At 37.3% G+C, this 26,590-nt stretch overlaps 1 protein-coding gene across 1 annotated transcript in view; it reads right to left on the reverse strand.

Moving 5' to 3' along the window:
• SLC7A11 (solute carrier family 7 member 11) overlaps window positions 1-26,590 on the reverse strand; it is a 72,486-nt gene that overhangs the window by 29,460 nt on the left and 16,436 nt on the right. The window contains exons 4-6 of the mRNA XM_060778934.2: window positions 20,007-20,132; window positions 15,415-15,514; window positions 13,713-13,757 (exon numbers count right to left, since the gene is read on the reverse strand). Of these exons, the coding sequence (XP_060634917.2) occupies window positions 13,713-13,757; window positions 15,415-15,514; window positions 20,007-20,132 (271 nt within the window). The remainder of the gene's footprint in view (window positions 1-13,712; window positions 13,758-15,414; window positions 15,515-20,006; window positions 20,133-26,590) is intronic.

The raw sequence follows: 26,590 nt of genomic DNA on the forward strand, positions 1-26,590 counted from the left end.
CAGGCACCAGATCCTGTCTGATCTTGGCAACTAAGCAGAGTTTTAGCTGGGAGACTGCCAACAAAAATTCAGTAGGCAATTTTTCAGAGGAAAGAACTTGCAAAAACAATCCTGACTATTTCCTCTCTAAGAAAACCTTACGGGATCATCCTAAGTCTATAGGCAACTTGGTGGCATTTAAACACACACTCAAACTTAATTCATTTCAAACTTTTTAGAATTTTAAATTTAACATTAAATTTAAATGCATACACATTTTTGTACATGTTACACTTAATGCATGCATTTATGTAAGCAGTTTTGACTAATATACAAAAACTTTCAAGTAATGTTCCTAACAGAATGCTGTTTGGCATTATTGAGGCAATACATGCATTGATCTATTCCTGTTTGGCTGGAGTGCATAGATTAATTGCAAAGTTCATTTCCAAGTTTGCTGAAGAACAAATTTTGGAAAGTAGATATTTCCGTTCATATATTGGTCAGAATGTGCAAAATGATGGTGCTGGTGGTGGTGATAAATATTATTTGTTACTCATCTCTCCTTGTGGTTCAAGGAAGTGTATAACACAGTTAAAACACTCATATAAAACATAATGCCATTAAAATACATATATTAAATACATAAAAGAAAGATTAAAGCACAATACAAACAGAATGGATGTATTAAAATGCATAGTTTAAAATTGACCTGGTAGGCCTGCTGGAAGAAATAGGTCTTTAATTGTATCTTAAATTTTGATAGCTCGTTCAGCTGTTGGATCTCTTCTGGCAGGTCATTACCAATTTCTTACCATCTCTAAAATCTATAACTTTTATGATGTGCCTAACACACACTGGCAATTCAACACTGCCATGGGAAAACCCTTGAAATCAGCATGTGTTGCTTGAGTGACACAATCATACAAGAATAACAGAACATGCAAGACTTTCCTAGATCAGTGAAACTTTGTCCTGAGCCATAGCTCCCATTGAGTTGCTTCCATGAAGTGAATGAAATCTCTGTCTTCTCCAGACACATACAAAGCATGAAATGAAATCACTTGCTCATGTAGGTTGGATGTACTTCTGATTCATATCTAAACTCCTTCAAAATTTGCAGGCAGATGCACCCTCCCTCAACATTCACATGCTGGTCAAAATGGGCAGCCGTTTTGTGCACACACACTGATATGTACACACACACTACTTTCCCCCTAATTTGGGTTTCCTTGTTTTGTAACGCTAATTGCCCCATTCAGCTTTCCCATCTGGTTTAGACAATCTGCTGTAATTACTGTTGCTGCCATTGGCACCTAGTTCTTACCACTTCCATCTGTGCTTTCACATAAACTACCAGTGGTGCCTTCTTTGCAACTGCCTGAGCAGTACCCAAAGTTTAAAACAAAAAAACCTGCTAATATTCCAAAGCCAACTGTACAATTCTCTTCTTTTTTTTCTACTATGCATATCTGTTTAAAACAAAACAGATACATGGTTATGTGTCTTTACTAGTCTTTTGTTCTCTCTGGTCTCCTAAAATAAAAATGAACACAAGAACAAAAACATTTTTAAAACTGTAAGGCAAGAATTCTCAACTTCCCCAAAAACAGGATATTAGAGATTGGATGAACATTAATCCATACATTGGGATCCAGGGAGTCCTTTTTAACAAGGACCTTATAAGCATCTTCTTTAGGCAGGTGGAGATTAAGGACCTCATCACATAAAATCGCCTAATGTGAGTGACCGCAGGAGATTTGCTGGGCTTTCCAATGCTTTCCTGGTGTGGCTTCCCTTGCCCCACTCTTCCTACGCAATCCTTTAGCCTTCACACCTCTCCAGGCTACATAGACCCCATCACTTATTTCTGTCCATGTTCCCTAGCTGCATGGACTGTCTCCAGTCTGCTACTCTACCTAACCCTGCTCCTTCTACCTTCCATCTCTCAACAACCTGTAAGTTCCTTTTTCCATCTTCCTTCATTCTCATGGTCCCAGCACTTTTCTCATTCCCTCCATTTTCTTCACAAGCCTCTCATTCTTTCCTTCTTTTGAAACAGAAATACCAATTCTTCTATTAATTCAGGATTTATTCTGCATAAAATGGTTGATTTGATTGGAAATTAATATTTATACATAGAAATATTATCTTCTAAGCATAGAATGCCATTTTCAATGTGGAAAATGGCTATTTTTATGCAAAACGACCACATGCAATTTTTTTGCAAAATAAGACTCAAATTGCCAGTTTTCAAAAATTGTGTGGTTTTCAAGAACTTGGTCACAGCAGGAAGAAAACTGCTGATATTACTTGTCGCTGCCTTCTATTACATAATTACATTCCTACTCTCCACTGCTCTTTTGCTGGGCACATCTTCTTTTACAAGTTCCTTCTAAAAGCCTTCGAAAATCCTATCTCCATCTTCCACATATTCTGAGACCCTTTCCTCTGAGTCTTGCTCAGTGACAAGACACTCTGTTTTCCTCTATGCACTCATTGTCACTTGTTCACACTGCCCTTTCAAAACCTTCAGTATGCTATTAAATAGATGAGGTGGGCCATCGCAATGGAGGACACCCTGCTCTTTCACTCATCTATCCAATCCCATCCCATCCCCAGACACTTTTTCTGTGCAATTTTTTTTTGGTCATCTATCTCTAATTCATTTTCAGTAGCTCTTGTTTTTATGGGTTCAGCCTCTGAACTGTTGACTCATACGGATGGATTCCTTGTATATAATTAACTATGTATTGATTTTGATTATGCTGAATGAGTCTCTCCCGTGCCACATCCTGACATTGATCATCTATGCATCAACACAGACTATCAGTAGTGTTCATTCATGTAGGGACTACTTTGTAAGAATAATTTATAATGCTGTGTTTTTGTTACCATTAAAAAAACTTTCTTGAATTGTTTAATGCCAAAAGTGGCCTATGGTTTGCATCCCTTTCAATGCTGCATTAAACTGAGTGAAAGCATAAACATTCCAAAATAACTTTGAAATCGGTTTTTCTCAAACCGATTACCTTTTTAAAAGTCAATTAAATCTCAGGTGCCAACTTGCAGATGGAATTTACTGGTAAATTATAAAGTTTTAAAGATAAAGTTCTTTATGAAAATGAAAACAGAACATTAATACTTGCAGTGTTAGGACACCTGCCAAATTTGTAAGGCAAAAAGATTTTATCTGTTCCTTTGGGGGGGGGATTATTACTTTAGCAAGTTACACCTATAAAATATACTCTTGCTGTGTTTCTATTTGCACAACTACATCGATGTGAGTCCACAATGATCAATAAGAATGAGCATGCTGCTTGGACTGAAATGCACTTGTCAGAAAAATCTGTTTTGTTTATCATTGTGAATCATTCCTGTTCATGTTAATATATTATAGATATATGAAAACTGAATTGTGAAACTTTAGCTAAAATCCCCTTGAGTTTTATGATGAGTAGATCTATTGTTCACTTTTAGAGGTCAAGCAAATAAAATTATATTAAACTACCTATGGGCTGTGTCCAGACTGTTAGTCACGCATCCATAGAAATAATTTTTAAAGTGTATTGTAACTTATATAAATTGATTTCAGTGGGACCTGAATGCAAATTACTTAAATATAGCCATTTTGCTTTCAATTTCATCAATGATAATGTTTACTAGGAAATAATAATGGATTAATGATAATGTTTACTGGGGGGGGGGGGGAGTCTGTTTATACAGAACCCTGTTTTAGTGGGGAAATGCACCTTTGTGCCCAACCTCTACTAGACCTGCAATGATTCCTATCTGTTTTCTAGATGGAGAAGGATAAGAGTAGACAAACTTCCATGCAACAGGAGGCCAGATGCAATTGAATGTATACTATGCATACTTTATCCCTTTACTGGATGCTACATGGAGATAGATAGATAGATAGATAGATAGATAGATAGATAGATATGATCCCATCTTTCAAATGCCATCAGACATTTGGATTAAGATCGTACATCAAGATCCTAAAAGTTTATACTACATCTGCCACTCAAGAATGGTACTCCAAATGTTGAATTACAGAATCAGTTATGTTTTATCATTAGTCTGCTTTGCCAGGATTGAAGGATATTGGACCCCACAATATCTGGAAGGCAACTGGTTCTCAAGATCTGTGCTATATAAGACCCCTTGCTCATTAACCCATCCATGATAATATTATGCACTATGTAAATTTGACTCATTGGGAAATTGGGAGTATCATAAAGATGTTCACACAGCACCACATTCAATCTCCTGTTGTGAAGAGTTCTACAACTATTTTAATGTAAAATTTATCTAGAGTTATTTAATTTTCTAATATGTGGTGCAGGGAAGATTATTTGTCCATTATAGGTGTCTGACATGCTTGACATACTAACATTTATGACTGCTCCTATATTGCTTCTAGGTAATGGCAGAATTCTAATATTGTTATGTGGAAAACTCTATATAGAGAAATATAGATGCAAATATAGATAGACAGATTCAAAACTGATATATTGGTAGTGATCCCAAAATGCAAAAGTATTTTTAGACCATAATCTGCGTTAAATAAAAGTGAAAGGAAAAGGTTATAGAGTTGCCCTTCAATTTTATTTTAGGGTAGCTGGACACCTTTTACATTTACATGAGCAAATGAGGTTTAGAAAGCATTTGTGGAATTAATATATGTCACCTTTGATTACCTCGAGATAAAATATTACAATATAATCCTACTATTTCTGCATCACTTGCTTGGCACTGTGGCCTTAGAGAAACGAACAAATTGACTTTGAGCCAAATGTATTTTTTATGCATATGTGAAGTAGAATAATAAAATAAACCCGTTAATCACAATATAGTCAAAGTGTTCCATAGGACAAGACAGAATGCAGTCTCAACAAGAGGTTAAAAAAGACTAAAATATAATTTGCAATAGTTCATGGGTAGCATGAATATTTAACACATCATGCATCGAAATGCCCTTTTTATTATAGTGTTAAGAGAGAAAAAGCTTCTTCCTTTAGCCAAATAATTATGTTTATGATTGAAGAATGAAAAAAAAAATGCTTGTTAAGGAGTAGTTCATAATCTATGTTAAATTCAGCAAATATTTTACTTTAAAAAAATCATACGCCAAACTTTTATTTATAAGATTTATCTATACCCACTTAACTGTTGTTACAGAAATCAATAGCACTCAGATTGGGACATTAAATCACAAATTTACAACTATAATTTTCATCATAGTGCATTTAGTGAAAAATGGAAATGACAAAAGCAACAGGATAATGTAGAAACTGATTAACTGTTAAGAGTCAGTGAATGGGTTTTACTCATCTGCAAAGTTAGGACAAATAATATATTTGAAGCTGGGAAGGTTAAATTGGTTAGTATAACACTGGGTCTTTTGAAGAGGTACAGACATCTTGGTCCACAAGCTCAAACCATTTAGAAATACTGTATTTCTTCCATTCTAAGTCACACTTTTTAATACATAAACATCTCTAAAAATGGGATGTGTCTCAGAACTGCAAGTATATCTTATATGTTTGGTGGTGTTGTTACTGAAATTAGGGTGTGGCTTATAATCAGTGGCATCTTACAATTAAAGAAATGGAGTATATACTTTAAAACAGTATGCCTAATTTCTTGCTAGGGTTTGCCATGAATCCATGTGGTGGGAAGGACCTTCGTAAAAGAAACATACTATTTCTCAGTTATATATTTCTTTGACTTTGCTACCAAATATATTTACTTCCTCCTACAAAAGAGTTGTCATCACAGATCAGCTACATCTGTGAATGATAGGCCTCCATGAAGAAATCAATGACTCAAGGTTAATGTACTGTTTACATAATCCTTATGAATGCAAATGCAGTTGTCTATTTTGTTCAGAATCCTAACAGTTGTCCAAGATGTCTGTGGGAAGCCACCATAAAGGATACAAGACTGGAGGCAATACCTTTCTCCCTCTGGTGGGGCATTCAAAAACATATTTGGTTACAAATCAATTAAAGTTGTCCTTGTTTCTCTGACTGGCCTCATTTTATGGTTGGTCATCAAAATAGAATTACTGTAGTTTTTATTACATTAGAATGACAATCTCAATGAAATGATGATGATCCAACCACAACAAGATATCAGACAGTTAAAAACATACTGCAGTACTATTCCAGGATATTTGTTTAAACAAAATTTATTTACAGTATACACCACTGCCAAAAGTAAACTTAATGCCCAATCTTCCACTCTGCACCTTGCCAGGATAAGCACATTAGAAATTGCTGAAGCACTGGGAGCAATTCCTGCCTTCATCTATCTCCCTTTCATGGCACTGTAGGAAGCAGGCCATTTCACAATGCTGCACTGCAGGGGTAGAGTTGCTTTTTTCATCTCTTTAATCCAGGCCCAATTTTCAAAAGAAGTCACAACAAGACTTCTCAGGACTTCAAGTTCCAAGATTTCCAAAGGTTATTGCTTACCATTCAAGCTCCAAAGTAAATCCTCTATGTAAAACTGTTAAACACCCAAGAGTTTCCACTCTTATCCATCTATCAAGAGTGCTCAGTACAGGTAAGCAGAGGTAGACCTATCAGGCTTGATATTTAAAGGATCATCTGACTTATTGATTCAAGTAAGAAAGATTGCGCATCAAAATGCAGCACACCAAAAACTTTAAAGAACTGGAATTCACCAACATGTTGGAAGTGCTGTGACATTTGGGATGCCGCGCGTCTCTCATTTATCTGTGTCAACATTGCTTTCCTTAAGTCTGGAAATACCATCAGTGTTATGCTTCATCTTTCCATTTCTCATTGACTCAAGATATTCTGACTTTCAGCCATTAATTAATATAAATCGAAAGCAGACAGTATATTAATTAAACATGACACCCAGATTATTTAAACCTGATATTTAAAAAAAACCACAGAGATTGTTCAGGCCATTCTGCGACTTTGCTTTCCAAAAATGACTGATGATATCAAGCCCTGGCAACTTGCTCCAAGTCTGCTGCAGCTTGGCTCTCAAGAACAGAAGGAATAAATGAAGTGAGAAGAACACTGGAGAAGTCTAATAGACAAACTGACTAATCTCAGACCCCAAGGTCATAGCAAAGCAATTCATTCTCTGTATTCCAACTGGCACTAGACATGATTTATCAATCTGCGAGTAGGCTTACAAACACTATACATCTCAATAATACATTCTTTGCACAGTGTAACTTTTTAAACAATGATAGATTGCCTGGATGGCCTCAAACTTATTTAACAAATGGAAACAGAACATTTGCAAACTTTCAAAAGCCCATCTCATGTTTAAACAAAGAATTACACTGCACACATTTTACCACAAATGCTAGCAGGGTTTTCTGACATCAAAGGCTTTTTTGAGAATACATTTCGAAAGGTTTAACTGCTCTGAGTATCAAAGGATTTTGCTGTTGGGTCTTATCATTTTCTTTCTTTAACCTTCCTACTTTTCCAGTCAACAACATTAAAGGCCACTCACTAATACTAACTATTTACAGCACTGTGTCAAAATTACCATATTTATAGTCTCATATCTCAATAGAATGTTACCTTGCTCTTTAAAAATGCTTTTAAATATGTGAGAGATGGATGCTTTCATTGCGTTTCTACTTCACTGTGTGAATATAAAATTTTAATTATTGTCTGAAAGTCTGTTCATCATTCACTTCATTTAATTATTTCATTACTATATTCTTCATTAATTCCTGCTTTGCAAAGCTTTGGGCAATCATAGCTATCCTGTATTACATATGAAAAGAGGAATCAACAAATGCTGGTGTACAAAAATGAGAGATTATTTATGTGATTTCCATTTATTAAATTTATGAAATCTTAAATATATTTGAGATTAGTTTAGTTTGTGAAATGAAAGCAACCACTATTTTTCATCCTTTTACAGAAAAATGTTTTAGGGAAAAGACTGAATGAATATAGTTCCAGTCCTAACTAGAACAGACCCATTGAACCAATAGCAAAGTAACATACAAATCCCAGTGAATCTTCTCTACTTGGGACTAGCAACTTGATTTAGATCAATGCCTTTCTATTTGCCACCATTCCTGAATATGCAATGTTTACTTCAGGAAAAATGCTCATTTCTGGTAACTACCTGGCAAAAGGTTCAGGACAATTGCTTTTTTCAATGCCAGCATCCCTCTGTAACTTAAGAAGGTTGAAGGTGCAAGACATAAGTTAAGAGGAAATATGGTAGCAAATAGTTGGGGCTAGCTCAGGTATGGGAAAACCCAGGCCTGCAGGTTGGATTCAGCCCCTTGGGTTCTTTTCTCAGGCCCTTCTTTCTCTCAGCATCCTATCCTTCCTTACTTCTCTCTTTCCTTCCTCCTTCCCTTCCTTCTTTACCTCCCTCTTTCTCCTTCCCTCTCTCCCTTCTTCCCTTCTTCCCTTCCACCCTTTCGTCCTTCCTTCCTTCCCTCTTTCCTCTCTCCTTCCCCTTCTCTTGTTCTCCTTCCTTCCTTCCTTCATTCATTCATTCATTCATTCCTTTTGCCTTTCCTTCCTTCTCCCTTCCCTCCCTCCATTCCCATCCACCCTTTCTCTTCCTTCCTCCCTCCCTCCCTTTCTTCTCTTTTTCCTTCCTCCTTTCCTTCTGGGGGATCTTTATCTGGGAGGAGAGAAGGTAGAGAGGGAACATGAGAACCATATTTCAAGATTTAAAAGTGTGTTCCATTGAGGAGGAGGGGATGGACTGACTTTCTGCTGCTCTAGAGGCTAGGGCACAAGGGAGCAATGGTTTCAAATGCCAGGGAAAGAGATTTGGCTGAAAAGATTAGGAAGAACTTCCTGAGAGTAAGAACTCTTGGAGAGTGGCATAGGCTGCCTGGGAATGTGATGGAGTCTCGTTCTCTGGAGACTTTTCAGTAGAAGCTGTCTAGAGAGAGAGAGAGAGAGAGAGGAGACAATAGAGTGTCTAGTGGATACACTTTTTCTCTCCCATCCATCATCTCATCCTGTCCAAAGCCAACTTTATTGGGATCCAAACATTTCCCATCTTTGCTTCACTTTATGAGTAGTGAAGCAAAGAGTAGAGGGAGGGGAGGAAATGGCATGAAGAGGAGGAAAGGGCAGGGAGGGGACTTGGGAAGAACCCCCTTCCTCCCAGCCCACCCACCCCGCTATGGTCCACCATGCAGGCCCTCAAGTTAGAAAGTTTGCCCATGCCTGGGCTATCTTAACTTACGTCTTTACTCATAGCATTCCTGTTGGAACAAGACACTCTGATTGCTTGACATGTAAAAGTGAAAATTGTATCTGCTTTATACAGTATAGGACTTAGCTGTAACTGAACACTAATAACACTTTACATTTACAAATCAGATTTCTAATCATGGATTGGAGAGGTTTGAAACATTGGTCTCATTTCTTCACCCAAAGATAGGAAAAGGGGAGAAAACTAACATGTTCACTTGCTCCTACATTTTCAAAAGTAGAAAATGAAGGGAAACATGACAGTTAAAAAATATTGAAATCATTCTTTAAATAATTCAGTGCTTCCTTATGCCAACCCCCGATTCAACACATCCATAGAGATTTACTATTTTGAGGTGCAAATAGCTGTGCTTGCCACATCATTCTTTTCAGGCACACTGTCACCCTCCCTGTTGCAGAAGGTTAATTATCACTGTTTGAGCATGAACTGATTATAGAAATACCAGCTGCCAGTTATTCTACATGGTGAAGTGCACCTGGAAACATACAACTGTGACTGAATTTGAAGCAAACATTTACTTTGGCAAGGCACAAGACAGAAGGAATCATTATGCATTTCCTTGTTCCAGGCAGTAATTTGCATGCATAGCTCTTTACAAAACATTACAGATTACACCTCTGCAAGAATTACAAACCCGACCCCGTTCATGGCAATAGCAACAATTCACAGTTTGAAATTCCACTGTACAAAAAAAGAAAGCTGTAGCAGTCTGACACTGTGAACTTCTACAGAAGATTTAAATATAGCACCTACAGGAAAGCAAACAAGATTGTTATACAACAAATGCTTGTTTAGTGCCTGGGAGACTCAAAACAAGCCTGTTCAAATAATCAAGTTGTACATCTCTAGTTACTGAACATTAATGGTTTCGTTCAAAACTGAATGACATTCATAAGCAGGTTACCTTTGAATTAGTGGAATTTGAGCAGAACTGGTATAATAACCGATATGCTTGGTATTCAAGTTGGAATAATCAAACGGGAAGCATATGATTATTCCATTTCCAGAGGTCTTGGAAGGGGCCTAAATACCCTAAGGGCACCAGGTCCTAACTGATCTTGAAAACTAAACAGAGTCAGCTCTAGTTAGTATTTGAGTGGGAGACTGGCAATGGATAATAGGTGTGCAGGCTATACTTCAAAAGAAGGAACTGGTATTCCTTGCCTCTGAGTATGCCAATATTTAAGTATATTGGCAAATAGGAACATGTTCAGAGGAGGGCGGCCAAGATGGTAAATAATCTGGAGTCCAAGTCCTATGAGAAACAACTCATGAGAAACAGCTCAACTAAATGGGGTGTTTAGTTTGAAAAAAAGAAGAGGTTCTCGACACAGAAGGAACATGTTCGACACCATTAAAAATATATATATTTGACTATTCCTTCCATTCCTAACTAAGAAGATTGACATAGTTAAATCTTCCAACATAGTTTATGGCATTCCAAAGTACCATGGATATACCATGATGGAGACAATAGCTCACCCTTAGGTGATATCCCAGTGCTTTGTGCAGAACTTTGGGTTGACAGTAAGAGTCAAAGAGAATGGCTCACACTCAACATTGAACAATGCAGCTCAGCATATCTTAAACAAAAACAATGTTATCAACTAAAATAGATGATATCAATCAGTTTTATTTCATATTCAATATGATAATGCAATTTCATTCCATTGGGGAGAACTGGATTGCTTTTCACTTCTATATTCTCCTACAAAGAATATGTATGCTTCTCTATCCATGTACTTCTGAAACATTGTGTGCATGAGGCAATCTCTATCCAAAATGGTGGGGAAATGTAACCAACAGCTCTCTGTATAGTGAAATATTAGTTGCATTTCCATTCTGCCTGAGGAAGAGTTCTATATATTTCAAGTGTTGCATTTATCCTGCCTATTTTGTGTTTCATATTTACTTCTTTTGAGTGTGAGGGGGACAAAACATAGTGACAATAGTATAAAATTATAGGGAGATGCAGAAATTCAAGTATCATATTATTATTATTTTTAAAACACAGAAAACATACAATTCTACCCAGGTACATTCATGAAAAAAAGGTTTGAGAGGAGGGAAACAGAGAAGTGAAAACACCTTCACAAAATTTGGGTTGCTTTAGGACTGGCCCTGAACTCAGGTGTCCATGTAGATAGGCTTAAAGTGATAAACATTTAGAAACATTGCTTTGACTTGGTTTAAATGTCATTATATAGTGTGACAATCATATTTCTATATGTACTTACTGTGTTCTGACTACACTAACAGCACAATTCTATACAACAGGGGCTGATATGTATAGAGAAGGCATGGAGAAAGTGTGCTGCCTAACTCCATTTCTGGAGATCCAAAGCCCCTTGCCAATCCCATACCACACCTGACATGTTATTTTTGGTATTATTTCAGGTGAATTTTTTTGTCTGAGAAAATGCACAAAAACATAATGCCTCTATCTTCAGTTATATATCTGTGACCATTTCCCTAAATTTACATTTCACCAGAAATTCTTTGAAAGAACCCAGCAACAACAGCAACAACCTGGTTCAAAAAGCTGACAGGAAATGAAATGGCATAACATCCAGTTGGCATATTGGTTGGTATTTAGCAAAAATAGAGATAGCTTTGACTTTTGTTCCCAAATGTCCATCTTGCTACTAAGGACATCAAGAGATCCATCTACCTTAAACTTTCTTTTACTCTCTTCATCTGAGCATGGACCAACTTGCCAGAGATCTCACTGGACTACACTTGTCTTGCCTATCTGTTTATTTTCTGGGACACAAATTCCATTTAATAATGTGTTTACAAGCCTTGCACATCCCCTGCATATTATTTAACTACTCTTGCCAAGGCAGGAACAGCATTAATCTCTATCCAACCCAGTTTAAATTAAAAAGACTATTCAGGGCAGGAATAGTAGGGAGCAAAGTATGTACAAGTCCCATATAGTTGCCATCACATTTAAAAAGGCACTTTCTACATAAACTGGGTAATTTATCTGTAATATTAGTGCTAAGTGCTGAGAACTAATTTAGCCCAGTGAAAGCAGAATCGTAAAGGAAATAGCTGTGTTTGTAATGTTTGGTTAAGAATGAAAAATAACCAGTAAAAACTGAGTTATTGTTCCTCAGTGAGCAGGAATTTCAGCCCTTACATCATCTTGATTTGGGTTTTTAGAATTTCACCCGTTTAAAATTTCTAAGGGAGCAGGAGAATGTTAGAATGTAGAACAGAAAAATCTGGGAGCAAGAAATGTCTTGAGACTTTTTCAATTATATGTTTTATTTCCATCTTTCTATGCTAAACTCAAGGCACTCTTTCAAGATACAAGCAACCTCCAAGTTATGAACAAGATAGAAGTGGGATGTTTGTAATTCACTGCCCGAGATAAATGTAGCGATATAATGGAGCCATGGTTATGCTTGCGTTGATTTCAATTGTCTGTTTTACAAGGCAATATTTGCATAGGTTAGAACTGTGTTTAAAATACTTGCTTAAAGACTTATCAGCTAAACAGAACCTGACAGAGAGGACAACATCTTCTTCTGGTTCCATATCGTCAATTTGATATCCCACAAATGGTCAGTGGACATGGTAACTTTTAAATGAAGGAGAAGCTCCCTGGAACATTATGCAGAGTTCTTCCTCCTGGCCTTATCTAACTAGGCTTTTATTATAGTGAAGTCACATGATGATTAAGCTGACCTATAAACAAGCTAAGAGCCAGCGCAGTGTAGTGGTTTGAATGATGGACGTTGTCTGTAGAAGACCAGAGTTCAGAGTTTGATTTCTCACCTAGCCATGTGACTTTGGCCAAGCCACACTCTTTCAGATCCCTTCCACACAGCCCTATATCCCAGAATATCAATATCTGCTTTGAACTGGGGTATATGAATTCACACTCAGATAATGTGGGATTTTCTGCCTTGATATTCTGGAATATAGGGCTGTGTGGAAGAGCCCTCAGCTTCAGAAGGCAAAAGCAAATCCTTTCTGAATGAAGCTTAGCTAGAACATCCTGTGATAGGTTCACCTTAGGTTCTCGATAAATCAGAAATTATTTGAATGTAAATGGCACATACATGAGGCACAATTAGCAATTTGTGTTTAATTTAAATTGTTTAAAAGGCAGGGAAAATTTTGCATTCACTGCAGGATTATTTCTCAGATACTTGTCAGTGAAAGATTCCCCGAGAAAATTACTCATTTACTGATGGGGAACATCAAACCAGAATTGCCTTTCTTTCTATTGTCCGTGCACAAGAAAGTTATGCCACACCGCTGGTCAATTTCTAGCAAAAAATAGCAAAACTTTAAACAGACACATATTCAAATATATTTTGTCTGCAAGAGGGACTCGATTTCAACACTAGTATTATTGTAATAAATCATATATTTTTGGTTGTCTTTTCTGAAGCATCAGGAATCTTAAACTCATTTTTATTTTTTAAAAAATAAAATAAAAAATAACACATGCTACTTACCTTTCAGGGTTTTCTACTTCTTCAGTGACAAAATTGAGATAAAACCTATAAAACCACAATGTTTATAAATATGTTGTTGTTGTTCATATAATATTTCTCAGACAGCAAAATAATTGCTTACTTTGTTTTCACAATAACTTTGTACCGAGCAAGTTAGCCTTCAAACAGGATTTATAGAACAGAGAAAGTGATGGTCTTTAGCCATCTTGTCTTGGCTAAAAATAATAATTTTCTTTCTTTTCTTTTTTGTATAAATTTTTATTGTGGTATATGGAGGGAAAAACACAGTCTTCAAAATTCAAACATATTAATTCCCCAGTTCCACCACCTCCCCATTCTCACCTTATGAACCACCATGTATAACTTCTGACACCATGCCATATGGAACTAGTATCTAACAAAACTCTATCCTTATCATTGCATTACTAAATTCCCCGTGCGGCCATTTCAAAATCTATTTTTATCTTCTTTTTTAAATACCAAAAGGCAAATCCCCATTTTCTAACAAACTCTTCATTGTTTCTTCCCCTTAAGACATTGGAGAGCTTGGCCATTTGGGTATACTCAACTAATTTTCTTCTCCAATTCTTAATGAGGAGTTCTTTTTTCCCCCTTCCAAGACTTTGCTATTGTAATTCTCGCAGCCACAAAACTATATCTTTACTATTTCTCTCTTGAAACAAGCCCAATAGACATCTTTCTGGGTTTTTCTTGATCTTTTTAGAAATTGATTTATTAGTTTGTTTCATCACCATTTTCCAAAAAGATTTTTACCTCCTTACATATCCACCAAACATGGAGGAAGGTGCCTTTCTGCACGTTACATCTCCAGCATTCCCCCCTTTGGGTTTTATCAATTTTTGCCATTCATTCAGGTGTTATGTAACTTCTATAGAACATTTTATACATGTTTTTCTAAATCTTCTGGACAAGGGCACAGACAGCAAAACAAACACCACAGTGGTGTTAACCCTTCCCTAAGCTATCCAAAGCATATATATATTTAATTTAAAAATGTACCTGTTCTGACTTACATACAAATTAAACTTAAGAACAAACCTATAGAACCTATCTTGTTCTTGATTTAGGGACTGCCTGTACATGTGTATCTATTATTCGATCACAGGTGCCTGTTGTACTCCGTCAGTTTGTGTGGGTTTTGTTTGATGGATAGCAGAGCTATCCGAAATGGGAAAGGAGCATTTAAGTAATAAATGAGTTTCAAAGTCCTATCACCTTGCACTAGCCAAGGTGGGAGATGGAGTGTTTTTTTCAATGTGGAATAATAATAATTATAACAACAACAACAACAACAACAACAACAACAACAACTTCTTTATTTTTATATCCCGCCACCATCTCCTCAAATGGTCTTGAGGCAGCTTACAAGTGGGACTGACCCCAGGACATACAACAAAAAGAAATTACTTGTCCTAGCCTGGGACTTGTATCATTAATTCAGGTAACAGATTTGTAATAACTTTAGATTTAGAAGATCCAATATCTCTTCTGACATGCACTTGTTTTCTTCCTATAACTCACAGAAAATTTATGGCTGCCTAAGTTTCCCTAGATTTACCAGAAGCAGCCCTGCCCATCTGTAATATTTCCATGAGGAAACCTTGAGGGGCATTTATGTCCATGCCATGGTCACTGGATTTCCAATAAGACTTCAAAAAGCCCAGCCCACCAAACAACTTACCATCCTGAGTAGGCATACATTCCAGAATAAAAAGCAAGAGGCAGTCCTTTGACGCTAGCTGCATTTCCCACAAATGCATCTTTAAAGTGCTGAGTTTCTCCTGAAAAGTAATATTTGGGAGGAGGAGAGATTATGTTTTCAAATTAAATGTTAATTACACAAATCCATCTACATTTCAAGCTTATTAATCATTCCCTTATACTTTTAGTAAAGCAGATAGTTAAATTAGAATAGGAAAAACAAATGCAAACAATATATATTACGCATGGGGAACCTTTATCCCTTCAAATGTTTTAAAATCCCTTAACATTAGCCATGTTAGATTGACTTTATAGGAATTATAAGTCAAAACAGGCGAAATATTTGCCACTGCTGATATATATGCCAGCTATCCTTGTGCCTATAGGATCTGATTGATTGTGTCCATTCAATTCTATTGAGCTAAATGTCTCAGACTGGCTATCACATGCTATGTAAATAATAAATAAGGAGCACATATTGAAATACAATTCATAATATATCTTTTACCCTGTCCTAATTCTATATATGTTGCTGTGTATTGCCATCAAATCAATTTCCCTATGAATGAGAGACTTTCAAGAAGACCTGATACTAACAGCCCTAAGACTTTGCAAACTCAGGGCTGTGGCTTCTTTGAATCCATCCATCAATAGTGGGGTTTTCTTCTCCTCATGCTCCTTTACACTTATCAAGCAATATTACCTAAATATCATGGAGCCCCTGGTGGCAAAATGGGTTAAACCCTTGTGCCAGCAAGACTGGAGACTGGAGATAGGTCAGAGGTTCAAATCCAGGGAGAGAGTGGATAAGCTCTCTCTGTCAGCTCCAGCTCCCCATGCAAGGACATGAGAAAAGCCTCTGAGAAGGATGGTAAAACATCAAAACATCCGGGTGTCCCCGGGGCAATGTCCTTGCAGACAGCCAATTCTCTCACACCAGAAGTGACTTGGAGTTTCTCAAGTTGCTCCTTGCACAAAAAAATCTAAATATCTAGATTATATATAAATATCTAGTTATATGGCTGTGTGCCCTTCTACACAGCCATATAACCTAGAATATCAGGGAAGATAATCCACAATAGCTACTTTGAACTGGATTATCCGAGTCCACACTGCCATATAATCCAGTTCAATGTGGATTTTATACATCTGTGTGGAAGGGGCTTCAGTTAATCACTTTTGGCTTCCAGGAGAGTGCAGGTTTAATTTTGGCATAATACATATTTATTAATCTTCTTGGCAGGGTTAAACCCCTGTGCCGGCAGGACTGAAGACCGACAGGTCGCAGGTACGAATCCAAGGAGAGGTGGATGAGCTCCCTCTATCAGCTCCAGCTTCTCATACGGGGACATGAGAGAAGCCTCCCACAAGGATGGTAAAAAACATCAAATCATCCAGGCGTCCCCTGGGCAATGTCCTTGCAGACAGCCAATTCTCTCATACCAGGAGTCACTCCTGACACGACAAAAAAAAAAAACCTTCTTGACAGTCCATGCTATCGGTAGAATTCTCCTCCAGTTGATTTTTTCCTGTCTCTATTCTATACATACTAGGAAATCAACTAACACTCCTAAACTAGGATTTCTAGTATTTTCCTACCTAGTAGAATTATTTTTGCAGGACAGTATAATAGATGAGATCTTTCAAGTTTCTCACACATCACACTATCATCAGGACTAGGAGCTACTTTATATTTAAGCAAACATCAGGGATATTAGAACAAACACATAGGAGTAAATAAATTGGAAATGGTGCCCAGGAGGCAAAGAGCTACATATAATAATAGATTAGATGCCCAGGTTTACCTGCCATTGTTTGGAATATTTACCTTCCAGCTGCAATTTCTTGTGGAGATAGTTTTGAAAGCATTTCTGCTAATTTTAAGAAAAGATGGCAGGAAAACCTAGTGCCCAAATAATTCCTTCCCTCTAGGCATATGTCAAGAATACAGTTTTCCTTCTTTCCACATCACAAATATACACATTCAAAAGTTTCAGTTTTAAGAAATCTTCATAAAGAAACACAACTATATCTATCCATCATAACTTCTAAAATAAGACTGTCAGAAACTTTACTATGGGGATTTGATGCTACATGCATTTTGTCATATTTGATCAACATACTTTTCATATGACATTATTTTGCTTTCCTTGTTATTAGCGAATATAAGGTGCTAAAAATATATTAGCAAAAGGTACCAATTTCCAAAGATTATCATGTTGTTGATTTCATACCTACATTATTTGAATATTACACAGATTGGCTTCAGCAGTAACATAACAATTTAATGATGCTAATTTGTCATTCTGCCACAAATTCTGAGGTTTCTTTACTCTATTTTTATGTTACTGCTGAATCTGTGTTGTACTCAAATAATATAGGTATGCAAAGAGATCTCATAACACTTTAGAAGCTGAGAGAATGAAGTTGGGAATATAAGCTTGTGTAAACTAAGCCTACTTTTTCAAATGCCTTGGTCTGTGAATTCAAGTAATATATTAAGCCCAAACTCATCCTGTTTAAACAACTAGTCTGCCCTTGAGCATCCCTTCTGTAGAATTCCAAAATCCTAACTAATCCAAAATTCAACATTGTCCACATGGGTGGCTGGGATAGTGATGCCTTTGCTTGCTCATGACTCAATGTATACAAGCTTTGCTTCATGCGCAAAAATATTAGAAATATTGTAAATGACCTTTAGGTTATGTGTATAGGATTAGACTTGAATCTCATCTCTAAACTATCTCAATGTGTATGTATATACAAATACATGTATTCCAAAATCCCCCTAGAATCCAAAAGCCCAAAGCCTTCTGGCCCCAAGCATTTTGGATAAGGAATGCTCCGCCTTATTATTTCAGACCCCACAATTCATTCTGAACATAAGTTTAGGACAGAAATTCAGTGACAAATGCTGAATGAATGTCCCCTGATTTATTTATTTTTTACATCCGCCAGGAAGTAGCAGCCAATAATGAAAGGACCAAAGCAGTGACATCTCCAGCCCATCCTCTGTTCAGATATCAGCCAGCACACCAATGCCTTAAATCGAGAAATAGTTTTCTAAGATCTATAGAAATACTCGCAGGGACACCTCAGCAAGCGAAGAGACCAAAAGTAGCAGGCTAAAATCCAGAACCTCAAGCCATGGCTTATACCAAATAAGAGACTCCCCCCTGGGTACACAGAAGATTGGACGACTTGGAAGGTGCTAAAGAGACTGTGTTCTGGCACCACAAGATGCAGAGCCAACTTTAAGAAATGGCGCCACAACATGCGAGTGTGGAGAAGAGCAAACCACAGACCACCTATTACACTGCAGTCTGGGCCCTGCCACATGCACAATTGAGGACCTTCTTATAGCAACACCAGAGACACTCCAAGTGGCCAGATTCTGATCAAAGGACATTTAATTATAATGCCAAGTTTCTAACTTTGTGTTTTTAAATATATTATAACTGCACCAGACCAGTAGCCAGGATTTTGATTTGGGGGGGGGGGCTGAATTGATGGGGGGGCTGAGTCTGAGTGAGAGAGGATCTACCCTAGCAAACCTTTTGTATAGTTATCCCAATACCCCCATGCATGTGGGATATATTGAGCACGGTGATCAGATCATTATATGTATAAACATAGCAGCTTAAATAATGTACCAGTAAGGCCTTCTCGCAAACCACCCTGAGAATTTCGGGGGGGGGGGGGCTGAAGCCCATCATGCACCCTTAGTTTGCTTCTGATACAACAAATAAATAGCCCATGTAGACATGCCCTAAAAAGGCTCTCTTCCATGTTCAAATGAGGCAACCCTATGATGGTGACTGGATTTTACAATATGCAGTACATTAAGTAAGATGGGTACAGAACTGGGATAAGTAGACAGATAATCCTGTATCCAGTAATGCTGGTGCTGACCACTTCTTCTTGCTAAGCCCTAGTACAAGAATACCTGCTGCCTTTCTGTGCTAAAGAACCATATCTTTGAAAGATTCCTGGACCATCTTAAAGCTTTAAATATGTATTACAGCATGAGCTTCTGTGTACCATGTATTTGTTAGTCTTTAAGATGTTACAGAACCTCATTCTTGCTTCTGCAGCAACAACCTAACATGGCAATGGCTTTGTTGCACTGCAGAGAAAGAGGTTGGCCACATTTGGACATAATACTAAATCACACACAACTGAATGTAATGCTGATGAACAAAAGTGCTTGAGAATTTGATTATCACAACTGTCTTAAAGTGTCCTTCAGAAGTGTTTATTCTTCTAATGCTCTGTGTGTGTGTGTGTGTGTGTGTGTGTACGTATTTTCCTTTTTCTTGGCTAGGAGGAGGAACTCATTGGCCGTTCATTTAAAAAGCTTTCTTCAGTATGCTCCCATCAGCATACTGCTGTAAATATAAGTTTTCCCAGCATAGTTCTACTTCCAGTTATTTACATGACAGTATGGAGTTTATGTTGAACAAGCAGAGACTAATTAAGAGATGTTGCTGGCATAAGCATTATTTGGTTGGGGCAAGGGTGGGAAGGGGGAGATAAAAGCACTTAAAATAGCATTTACTTTTCAGTTCATACCTTTAATTAGCTGCATAACTCCAGGGACTATAATTATCAAAATTGCTGCGAGCTTGCAGAAGGTTAAGAAAATCTGGATGCGGGCACTCCAGCTGACACTCATGCTATTCAGGACCATGACAATTGCTGGAGGGAGAGGGAAGGAGAGAAAGAATAGTTAAGGAAATGCTGCTCATCCATGCAAAAGCATCATACAGGAAAATTTCTGCCAGCATGTATTTTGGACATTTGCTAAAGAACATTTGCCCCTATAAAGAGTACCCTCCCAGCTTTTGACATGCTCTCCTCAACATGTTTCCACTAAACCATCCACCTGGCATTGTACCAGCCATAGCTCTTTTTACCACCTTTCAACAAAAGATATTTACACTTGCTCCTTGCTGGTAGAACTGCCTGGCCTGGCATTGATAATTTATAGACTGGTATAACTCAGCCTTAGCACTGAAGATTATTTTTATGTTCCCTGTCTCCTGAAATCTTTGATTTAACTGCAGATTTGTATGTTCTTAGTGGGTGGGTAAAGTCAAAGAAAGAACCAAACAAAGCTTCAAGAGCTCCCAATTATGGTCTTTGTAAAACATAGTGCTTAAACTGAGTGTTCATATTAATTTCAAATTATGACATTCTCCTTTATTTCCTAGAGGTTATTTGTAGTTACTTCTAAAGCTATACCTTAAGGCAACAGTGAAGAGCATTTATAGGGATCAGTACAAGAAACCTCCCAGCTTATTACGAAATCCCATTATTTAGGATACTTCCATTATATAAAAAAACACAGTAGGAGACTATGGTTCATGTGTAAGCAAAGACCTCCATTTCAAAGAAGAATTATCACCTACATTAAAAGCTTATATCAATTTTATAAATGCTACTATAATGACATCTATCCAAGTCCGCTCCACAAATGTAGGCACCGAGAGAATTCCCTATTGCAGGAATGACTGTTCAAATACATATTCAATCTCTAATGAAAATAAACCTAAGCCATCTCTTAAGTCTAAATCAAACAGTCCCAACTAGAACAGACTCACTGTATCAACTGCAGGTTCACAATTCATGTACATGTCAATCAGTCTGTTTTAGTTGAAACTAACAATTAGGTCTCAGCCCTTCTAGTCAAATACTGTTACTAGACAAATAATATTTGTGCAGTGAACTTGCATGTTAAAGTACATTGAAATAGTCAAAAGCTGCATATTGCCAACTTCCTGTTACAGGAGTTGCAGATCTCAATCTCATCTAGGAACACAAACCAAGCTTTTAAAGAAATACATCTTAATGTTTAAAGAGATGGTGTGTGCTATTGTTGTTTGACTACTTCTCACCATCTAGGTTCTTCAATATGAAAACAAAGTTTATCGTTCAAAGGAAAATATAATCTTCTGTTGACAATTTCAGGCAGTACTCAAGTTACAACAACTCATAGTTAAGAACAGGGGTGAGACAACAGGAAATGAGATAAATCTACCCTAGGAAGAGAAATTGACTCCTGAAAGAATTATCATGGGGAAAAGATGTCTCAACTGAAGCTTTATCACCAATCTCTGTTTCCACAGCAAGCCAAATTTTTCAAAATTCAAATTATCATGAGAAAAAGAGATGAAATGTTCTGAACAGGGGCACAGATAGCAAAACAAACACCACATGGGTGTTCAACTTAAGAACAAATCTACAGACCCTGTCTTCTTCGTAACATGGAGACTGCCTGTACTTAATTTTCTTCACAGTGTGTGTATCTGTGCATTCATGATGAAGGCAGTGCAGATAGAGGTGGAAAACAAACTATGATTAACCCACTACAGGTCCTCAGTAGATAACATACACAACATTCTGAAGAAAAAGACATTAGCTATCTGTTAGCAGCATGTTCATATGAGAGATCATATATAGGCTGACAAGAAGCCATTTCAAAATATACTACTGTAGGACGTTGGCCAAGATCATTATTCTTCTACCTGTGCCATTCATTAAGATTTCTAAATGTGTGGCCCCTTGGCATGATGGCTAACCAAGAACAACTGATAGTACTCATAGTCTGATTATATATTCAATGAGACTTAAAGAAGCCTGGGAAAGAGTAGGTGATGGGCAGAATTAATCATATTTCTTTGGTCCACTAGGCAAGAGGAAGAAAGATAGTCAACTGTGGATGCAATAGAGCAAAATTCCCCTGAGCATGAAATCCTAGACCACTATGTACTCCCCTAAAAACAGACAACAGGAATCCTATGGGTGTTAATGTTGGAAAATCCCATGTTGTATTCAACCTGTATATGTATAAAAAACCAAATCTCATGGTAATTCCTGCTACCATTCCAATCAATAAAATATACGTTACTTGGGAATAGCAGCCCCAATATTTTTCAATAAGGCAAATCGAGCTGGAACTAGCCTTGGATTTATCCATAAATTCCTATTTGCATCTTGTACATAAATTGAGCCCTGGTTAGGACTGAACCCTTGAAACCTTTCACCATTTAGAAGTGAACTTCACATATGTATCACATGCAAAGAAAAAAAATGATAAACATCAAGTAAACATCTAAGTAAGAAGACTTCAGATATTCTGCCTTGAAGAAACTATGCAACTTAAGAATAAAAAGGGACCTTGAGCATCTTTTCTTCTACTATGTACTAGCAACAACATTTTTATTATACTTCTGGAAGGCAGGTCACTGTTATATGCTACATTTCCTGTAAAATAATGGCCACAGAGACTGAATTATGTGAACGACAAAGTTCACGCAGCATCTCATGGCCTTCTTCCTGTGGAATCTAAGAAATGAATCATAAATCACTCTTCTTAAGTGAGTCATACTTATTTCAATGAAAGAAAACCAGCATTTGTTTGAGCATCATTTATCAGTATTTATAGCAAGGTTTCATTATAAGTTCTACTATGTTCAGACCAGTTGGAAGCCAGTCAGCCTTTTTTGTGGCTGTTCTGTTGTGGCTTTGTAGTTTGACATAAAGAGAGAGGAAAGGATAAAGGTGTGATTTAATATTACCACATACGGGTTCTCTTTTATAACTACATCTGTGTGGTCAGCCACCTGGGCAGACTGTACAATCCTCCTAGCTTTAATGGTAGCTTTGTTGAAAACTAAAGCCCAAAGGCAGAGGTGGGCAGCATCACACTAGGAAAGGCAGGCATTGCATAGAGTTGTCAGACATCGCAAGGTTACTTTTAAAAACTAACTTGTTACAGTTATTTTTCCAAGACCTCCTCACAATAGATGAATGCAGTTGATATTTTAAAATGTAACTATTTCATTGATTTCTTGGAAAATCTCAATGCTACAAGCCACTACCTGTAATGCAGAAAAGATAGGGGCATTAGATTACACACACGCTATACAGATAGTTCCCAAGTTATGAACAAGATAGGTTCTGTAGGTTTGTTCTTAAACTGAATTTCTATGTAAGTCAGAACATGTACAGTATATTTTTGAAGTGTAACTCCAGAAATAGATATATAGAGGGGGGGGGGAGTTTTGAATAGCATAGGGAAGGGTTAACCCACCTGCAGTGTTTGTTTTGCTGTCTATGCTCCTTTTCAGACAATTTCACCTAACTTTCTGTCCCTGTGATAGTGGATTTTGAAAAAAAAATCGCTTGTTGTGGAAACAAGAATGTTTGTGTGTGTGTGTGTGTGCCTGTGTGTGTCAGGAGCTACTTGAGAAACTGCAAGTCGCTTCTGGTGTGAGAGAATTGACCATCTGCAAGGACATTGCCCAGGGGACACCCAGATGTTTGATGTTGTATCAACCTTGTGGGAGGCTTCTCTCATGTGCCTGCATGGGGAGCTGGAGCTGACAGAGGGAGCCCATCCGTGCTCTCCCCTGATTCAAACCTTCGATCTGTATATCTTCAGTCCTATTGGCACAAGAGTTTCACCCATTGTACCACCTGGGGCTCCAGTGGGTGATAAAGCTTCATTGGAAGACACCATTCCTTCATGATAACTCTTTCAGGAATGAATTTCCCTTCCTAAGGGTAGATTTCTTTTCCCTGTTCTTCACTATGAGTCATTTGTAAGTTGGATGTTTGTAACTCGGGGACTGCCTGCAATTACACAAATAACTGAAATAGTGACTATTGTGCTACAAAAGTGGTCGTCCTTCATTGCAATTTCAAATAAGAAATTAGTTTTCATGCTCTGAGAATTTTACAGATAGCCATGAAATCTCGGAAGAATGGAATGCATATGAAATCACATATGATAGGAATATTTGCTTAGTTACATGCTGCAGGCTAGCTTTACAATCCATTATGAGATATTGCAGGAGAAATAACAACAGTACTGATTTTCGATAAGCATCCAACACTGTAACTGGACAGAATACAAAGAATTCACATATAAATCACTTAGAAATCTAAATCAATAAAGCTAAGGAAAATGTAGTTATGATCTAGAAAACTAGACATGCTCCCTTTATAAAGCCAACCATTCATTGTCACAAATCAAACTATTCTTATTAGCTCTGGAATGAAGAATCAAAAGCCAGCAAGATACATTTCAAAGTGATATTACTAGATCTGACCACAAACCACCCAAATCAAGCTTCATAGCACCCAAAGGCAGCCAAATTAATTTGGTAGATAAGGAAAAAATCCCTGAAGTATCCCTTTTCATTTATGGCATAAAAATAGAAAAAACAAAGTAAATATATTGCAATTTGTTGAACTGTCATGGCATCTAAAATCTGCTGTCTGAGACACATATTATATTCTTTTACCTAATGCTAGGACTGGCACCGAGTGTCTTACCATTGTTATTAATATTCTGTAAGCTTTCAAGATTGTATAGATCAGTGCTGGAAGTATGGTTTGCAAAGAGACTTCATGCATTCTTGATTACCATGTATTATTATAAAGAATGATTGGGTTTAGATTTATACTCACAGTCCCTTGGTTATTACAAGTCAGCATGTCATTAGAGCATCAAGTATTTTATTGACATTTTAAATAGTAATCTCTGTAAGACATTTTTCCATTCCATGTTAGTCAAGCAGCTAAATTGTACTATGTGGTCTGCTTGAAAGATTAAAAATATTTCACGCCTATTAAACCCTTGGATCTTATTGTCATCAATAAGCATACATGATAAAGTAATGTTAAAATGTGGAGAATGGTAAAATATGTAAGCCTAGGATAGATAGATAGATGATAGATAGATAGATAGATAGATAGATATTATTTATATTGAAAGATCTATCCTGTTTAAATCTTCAAATCAATTAGCTTGAAGCAACCAGCAATGTGAAATTACCATCAGTAATAAATACGTCAAGAATAGGAATCAAATAAATCAATTCAGCAATCAACTCAACACCGCAAAAGCATTTGAAATTCTTGGAATTACATGCAAAATCTGAGTGGGAAAAGTGGTACCCATTCAGTCCTACATACTCAATGTGCTTTCACTCTCGAGGCAGGGGAGCAATTTAACCATGCTCTCATCCCATAAACCCCTATCACCCTCACCTGTTAATAAGGTGGAGCATTGCCAAAATCAGATTTGATCAGAAATTGCTTATGAATTACATTTTGTTATCCTGGCATACATGTTTGTGAGTGTATCCATGTTAAGTTTCTTACAGTATGTACTGGGGCCCCATCATAAAAGGCAGGCGAAGCATCCTGCTTTGCTGGGCATCTGGGAGAAAAGAGATAGGAAGTGGGAAGATTCTGTTGCCCCGTGCACACCTCCCTCTCATCACATGGGGAAAGTGTCAACCTCCCAACAAGGCCTTCTGCTGGCTCCATTAGAGCTAGCACAACATGAGAAGCCTCCTGACTTGGGGAGGAAAGTGTCCGATGAAACTTCACCCCATTTGGGGGGGGGGAGTCTCCACCAGAAGTCACATGACACCGTGTGATGGCCTGCACGGGGCTCTGTCCTAAAGATAGCATGGAAGCATCTTAGAATGCTGATTTCAGTAAGCATGATGAAGTGGTAGGTGTGGAAATTGTAATCAAAATATCGACCACAAAAACCTAGATTGAATATAAGGTTAATGTAAGTACTATTCCTTAACTCTTATTTAAAAAGGAAGCTCCCATTTCTCTGAGTAGAATGGAAAAATATGAGATCTTAATCCATCCCAGAAAAACGTAAAAAAATACTGGAGTAGGAACATGCCAGAACCAGTTCTTTGGCATTGTGTTCCTTTGCTTTATCCCTTACATCTGTTACATGCTCCTATTTTACCTTCACCTTATCCACATGTCATATCAGAACCCATCATTTTGGCTTCCAAACCTGCCCTCTTATATATAAGTATATATAGTATGTTTCAATTTATGCATTTGTGGAACGTTGAAAGCAGTTGATATAAATCTAAAGAAGGCTTGTCTGGATTTGGATTTGAATCAAGAACATTAGTAACTGTCAGCCAGTTGCAAATTATTGCCTAGTGTTGGCATAGAAACTGATGGATGACATATCAATGCAGCAGAACAACCCTGCTTGTTTTCCTTCAACAACTGTATATATTGATTGTGATGCCTTTTATAAAAGGTTCTCCAGATGGAAGATTGGAGGTGCTGTGTTGTTAAAAGTTTGCTTACACCTAGAAGCC

The sequence above is a fragment of the Anolis sagrei genome, chromosome 5 (assembly GCF_037176765.1).
Source record: "Anolis sagrei isolate rAnoSag1 chromosome 5, rAnoSag1.mat, whole genome shotgun sequence".
NCBI lineage: Eukaryota > Metazoa > Chordata > Lepidosauria > Squamata > Dactyloidae > Anolis > Anolis sagrei.